The sequence below is a fragment of the Asparagus officinalis genome, unplaced genomic scaffold (assembly GCF_001876935.1).
Source record: "Asparagus officinalis unplaced genomic scaffold, Aspof.V1 AsparagusV1_Un394, whole genome shotgun sequence".
Taxonomy (NCBI): domain Eukaryota; kingdom Viridiplantae; phylum Streptophyta; class Magnoliopsida; order Asparagales; family Asparagaceae; genus Asparagus; species Asparagus officinalis.
This window is the reverse complement of record NW_017972659.1, coordinates 1-2,884: the sequence shown is the minus strand read 5'-3', so window position 1 is coordinate 2,884 and position 2,884 is coordinate 1. Positions and strand designations below refer to the sequence as shown.

The following is a 2,884-nucleotide window of genomic DNA, read 5'->3' as shown; positions in this document are numbered from 1 at the left end:
AAAATATATAATGAAATGGGCATCAAGAGATGCTAGCCTAATGCTCCAAGCCTTCATCATGTAGTGTTAACATGGAATTTTTGGCAAGTTTCATATGCAAAATAAAGATACAAGGAAGCTGATTTAGGCAAACATGTTATCACAAAGAATGGGAAACATTTGGGATGCTTTTTTTACTTAAGTATTATAAACTTAAGTATTACACATAAATTTATCACGCATCCAAGCAAAAAGTGACTGAATTTATATCGTCTAACCATATATCCAAAACATCCTACAACAGAAGTTCCATACTAATATACTGATACAGCACATCATAATTGGGAATGAAATGTCCAAGTTGAATAATATGGTGCAAGCAAAATCCATGGAACACTATCATGAATTTCTACGATCAGTCAGCAGTAGAAGGGACAACCTACAGAACCATAGGAGTTTGAAACTAAAATAAACCAGTCTAGGGAGATGGATTTGCATACAATGATATATAATATCAAGTACATAATACGTAGCACAAATGCACAGATGTATGTATGCACATGTGTATATATGTATGTTTATACATGAATATACGGTGTGCCTGTGTGCACATGTGAGTAAGTGTGCGAGCGTGTGTGCACCCATGAGCGGGGGCGTGGCGAAGGGGGCGTGCGTGAAAGCATGGCTGTTGGTGTATGGTGTACATAATAATGTACACGCACAATTGTAGTTATATCTGCAATACGAACCTTAACAACACTGGAAATAAATTAAACAAAAGAATAGTTCCCTCCTGAGAAAGGACATTGACATGATCATGATTATAGATTGAAATACTGATTCTACAAAGATTATAGAACGATAGCACTACAACTTCAGACAGATTGAGACAAGCAACAGAGTCAAACAAACCAACTGCAAGGAACGAAATTCTCCAACTCAAATTTTAATCATCATCAATATGGATACAACGTTATACTTCAATTAGTCTAAAAATATTAAAGAAGCAGAAATTCCATCCTACACACCTTCTCTGTCTATTTGTCAATGCAATTATGACAAAGAAAGGGAAATTAGGGTGTCAAAAAATCAATCCTTTTTTGAAAGAAACGAGAAAACGATTAATATTTAAACAAAGAGATTAACATGCTTAACTTAGCAGCTTACGGCAGAAGTAAAATCATTTCTAACAATCGAGACATTCAATCATGACACACAGACAAAAGAAAAACGTAATGCTCTGGAATGCTTAAATTTTGAATAAAAATATTGCAACAACATGAATATAGGTTAAAGCTGCAAACTTTGAACCAAGAATGGCATGACAACCCCACAGAAATTGTCACTTTTAGGTTATTTCCAAAATCCTTTCATGACCATCCGGTCATTCCACAGATACGTATATAAATCATTAAACAAAACTCCTCAAAACTTCATAACCGACCAAGAAATTATATAGCTGACCTCTAGCAACAAGGAAAGAAGAAGAAGAAAGTACAAGCTTTTCTTTCAGATGGGCACGTATCTCTTCAGCACCTGCTTCCCTCCAACCATAGCCCCCACCATCAGCCCTCCAATAGCCCCCGCCACCGCCGCCGACCTCGGCCCATTGGCAGCCCTAAGGTCCCGAGCCCAGCAACGACGCTATTGACCCAGTCGTCAGTATCCCTAGCCGCAACCATCCCGCTCTCCATCCCAGCGTAAAGCAGCCCAATAACCCCAAGCTTGTTTCCGAACTTTCGGCCCTCATGGCCGCCGGAGTTGAGGATTCGATTGATCCGGAGCTTCAAGGTGTCGCCTTTCTCGGCAGATTTGAGTCCTTGGTAGAATCCGACGGAGGCCCCGGAGACGGCGCCGGTGAGATACCCGATGCCGGTGTAGTAGGTCAGGTTTTCGCCCCAAGATCGGCGCTGGGCGACAGACTCCTCTTGAAAGAGGAACTCGGGGGAGGTTGGGAGATCGTAGATTTGACGGTAAGGGATCTGGAGGTCTTGGTAGGGGTTATAGAGGCGTTGCTGGCCGCTTGAATCGTCGGCGTTCGAGGGGTACAGTCGAGGATCGGCCATGGCGATGCTTTATGTGGGAGTCTTTTTTTTTTCCCTCCCCCTTAGGAAAAAAGGGACGAGGGCAAAATGAATAGAAAAATTAGGGTTAGGGTTTTGAAAGGGAGGCGAATGGAGCTCCGCCTGTCAACGGAGAGGAAATAAAGAAAAGGAGGTGGGGGTTTGCGTTTCCTTATACGACTGGGAAAGGAATCACAGCGTATGATAGAGAGTTTGGTCGGCGTATTGATGCGGGTCACCAGCCTTAAATGCGGGTTCGACCCGAAATCCACTCTTACTCGGTCAAGCCAAGTTGGGGCAGGGTCGCGCTCGAGTCACTGTTGTTTGGGGCGTAAGAAAAGCCTGAGGAGATGTTTTTAAGCTAGGTGAGAGAGGCTGCAGAGTCATTTGGAAGCTGAGATTAAAAACTCTCTCTACATAATTTACGCTTCTAATTCATGGTTTCATGCGTAATGAAGATCTCAGGCTTTTTGATAATGGGGAGAAAGAAAAAGAAATTGGCTAAACTCAAAGGACAAATGGGCAAGCCTGTGCCCGGTCCATTGAGGCCCATTAGATTGAAAAATTCACGACAACATGCTTCGGATCGATCTTATTTGCAGACTTCCCTTCTTCTAATAAATTCTTGGGGGTTTTCAATATTAGTCTCTTACATCGCTGCTATTTTGATATTAGTCCCCCGAAAACAGTCCCTAAATTGCGTAAATATATTGATATTAGCCCTTCTGTTGTTGTTTCTTTTCAAAAGGCACAACCTTGGTAAGGTTAAGACTAATCATGGATGAGAAATTACCAAAATATACACCCCCATTTAATACTCCACGTTAACCTGTATTTGGCTC

General features: G+C 41.9%; 1 protein-coding gene across 1 annotated transcript; it reads right to left on the bottom strand.

The window, feature by feature from the left end:
- Positions 1-1,204: 1,204 nt before the first annotated feature.
- On the bottom strand, positions 1,205-2,313 carry LOC109827731 (mitochondrial import inner membrane translocase subunit TIM23-2-like). The gene is given in 2 exon segments (XM_020394748.1): positions 1,205-1,601; positions 1,604-2,313. Coding segments are annotated over 2 exon segments (555 nt in total). The 5' UTR covers positions 2,046-2,313; the 3' UTR covers positions 1,205-1,488.
- Positions 2,314-2,884: the final 571 nt, after the last annotated feature.